The sequence below is a fragment of the Nyctibius grandis genome, chromosome 32 (genome assembly GCF_013368605.1).
Source record: "Nyctibius grandis isolate bNycGra1 chromosome 32, bNycGra1.pri, whole genome shotgun sequence".
NCBI classification, from domain to species: Eukaryota; Metazoa; Chordata; class Aves; order Nyctibiiformes; family Nyctibiidae; genus Nyctibius; species Nyctibius grandis.
The window spans coordinates 1,100,964-1,103,565 of record NC_090689.1 but is presented as its reverse complement, the minus strand read 5'-3'; the positions used below and the strand labels follow the sequence as shown (position 1 = coordinate 1,103,565).

At 43.1% G+C, this 2,602-nt stretch overlaps 1 protein-coding gene across 1 annotated transcript; it reads left to right on the top strand.

Annotated features, from left to right (window-relative positions):
- Window positions 1-1,241: 1,241 nt before the first annotated feature.
- Window positions 1,242-2,300, top strand: GPR148 (G protein-coupled receptor 148). The gene has a single exon (XM_068421264.1). The coding sequence runs from the start codon at window positions 1,242-1,244 to the stop codon at window positions 2,298-2,300; it is 1,059 nt and encodes a 352-aa protein (XP_068277365.1).
- Window positions 2,301-2,602: the final 302 nt, after the last annotated feature.

The window sequence follows — 2,602 nt, the reverse complement described above, 5'->3', positions numbered from 1 at the left end:
GAGTTATCAAAGCTGCATATTCTGCAAATCTCTTGTCTTTGCTACTTATGCCCTGTGTAAACAGCAAAGTAATGTGATGTTGGAGCAGTGATGCGCTGCTTTGTGCGGTGTACTCAGGGGTCAGCAACTGCAGGAGGTGTAAACCATGAAATACAATAGTGCTGCTATGCCCACTTTGCATCACACGAGATGATGAACAATGACATCAGTACAGTCTTTTTGATTAAAACTAAAGCATTATTAGCCAGTGTTCAGCCTATTAAAAAATTAGCTTTTCTTCTGCTCAGACCATGCTTGGAAGAACTTGAAGAGACCCTTCTCCGCAGTCCAGATCCTTCACAACTCTCTCATTGCACCCCCAGCTCTGATACTGAGATCTGATAGTGAAAGCAGTGCAGTGCAGTAGCAGCATGCTGGCCAGCAAGCCAAGAATTGGTCTCCAAATGGACACTGGAAATGCCAAGTCTTCTGTAGGGTATGCTGGTACATTATAGGGTACATCACTCATCCCAGACAATTCACAGATTGACTGTAAGTCTACAATAGATGAGAATTCAGTATTTGTATATCATGCACTAAAAAAAGGCAGGGGAAGGCTTATCATCTATAAATAACATGATTTGATTCACTGAAGCAAAAATATTTGTCCTCTATAAATAAGATAATTTCATTCACTAGAGCCAGTGCGGTACAATTTTACAACAGGATTGAGAGCCATTTTTATTGATCACTTCGATTGTGGTGTTGCATACAAACTGATACAAAACATCACCCAATCACATTTATGACTCTCCTGCATCAGTACACGTGGAATGTTGTTCTGTATCATCGCGTATTTGTTTAACCAAGCTAATATTTCATCTGCCTCGTTGGAGTGATAATGTGATGAGAGCAAACTCAAACTACTGAAAATGATCAACCCATTCATTTCTGATCAAAGAGCTAGCTGAGGGATTTAGACATTCTTTAAAGCAGATAAAGATTCATTCTCTTTTCTAAACGTTAGATTTTGCAGGAAGAAAAGGAAATCTCCACTTTAGGCAGAAACATCTTTTGCCACCACAGAATTCACTTACAAGTTTCAACTTTCTGTCCTTGAGAAGAGCTGGTAGAATTGGCCACGGAAATCACTTTGCTTCCACGGGCTTTTTGCATCCTCTGCTTCATTTGCCTTTCTAAGGACTCAGTGTAGAAGATCTTGCTTTCTCCAAGTCAGACAATCATCCCAAAATCCCAAGGAAATGGAATTCTCTGGCTGTGCTCTAGTAAAGAGAGCGAACGCAACTGCACACCAGCGCAGGGAGACAGACTTCAACAGTTCCTCAAATTTGGATGACACTTCTTTGTACAATTTGCTGGAGGAATGGGCGCTCAACCCATCAGGCACAAACATGAAGATGTTTTTAATCCCTCCAGTTGTCTGCCTCGTGGCAGGTGTCCTCATCATTCCTACCATCTTGTTTGTGATCTTCTCTAGGTTTAGCATCCGTCAGGAAACAAGGTACCTGCTGCTGGGGAACGCTCTGCTTTCTGATCTGATCTACCTTTTGTTCTACACGCTGTTAGCTGCTCTCAATGCAGCACGTGTGCATCTCCCAAAGGAAGCTTGTGTCCTCCTATTATTTCTGCTGTCAGTGGCTTACTGTGGAGGATTGTTCACAGCTGCTGCAATAGTCTTGGACACATACATAGCTATTTCGTTTCCTTTGCGCTACATCGCTATTTTGCCTCCTTCACGAGCTAAAAAAATTGTTGTATTACTATGGGTGTGTTCTGGGGCTTTCCCTGGGATTTTCTTCTTGGTGCTATCGAGCACTCACAGCTTTGTGCCCTGCGTCCTGGAATTGTGCTCGGTTCCAGTGATACTAATGTTAACTCTGAGTGGGACTGATGCTGTGAAACTCTGTTTCTGGCTTTCTACCACGGTTATCTTTCTCTGCCTGTCTCTAATATTTTGTTGCTATGCTATTCTGTATTTTAAAACCAAACAATCGGGTATATGGGAGAGCATCTGCTCCAGAGCCAGTGTAACATTCTTAATGCACAACACTGTGTTATTTTTTTACTTCTTTCCACTCCTGGCCATTTTTGTGGAATCATTCTTGTGCGTTAACGTTGTCATCAGACCGCAGACAGGAATCTGGGTCTCCGTGACAGTCTGCAATGTCTTGATGATTCTGCCTAAAGTTTTGTTCCCTTTTCTGTATGGGCTTCGATACAGAGAGATCTCAGCATCTCTCAGATCCATTGTCAGAAGGAAGCATCTTCACGTGGTGTCACCTGCTCCATCACCATCCTGAGCCAACGCAGAGCACAGCCACAGCAGAGGAGTTGTCCTTACCTTGTTAGCATGCAAGTCTGATGGAAATCACTCAGCTTCTGAAGAAGTAGTGATCAAGCCATGTCAGAGAAGATATGTGTTGATCACTCTGTCTCCTTGGTGCCAGATCTTTCATCACATCACAGCTGGGAATACAGCACATGCTACCCTGGATGAAGTTCTAAGCTTTGTTCTGTCGTGGGAGGGCAGTGTCTTTTGGAGGAGATACTGAATCAAGATCCTTTTCACCCACCTGTGGCAGATGCCTTTCTGGAAAATAGA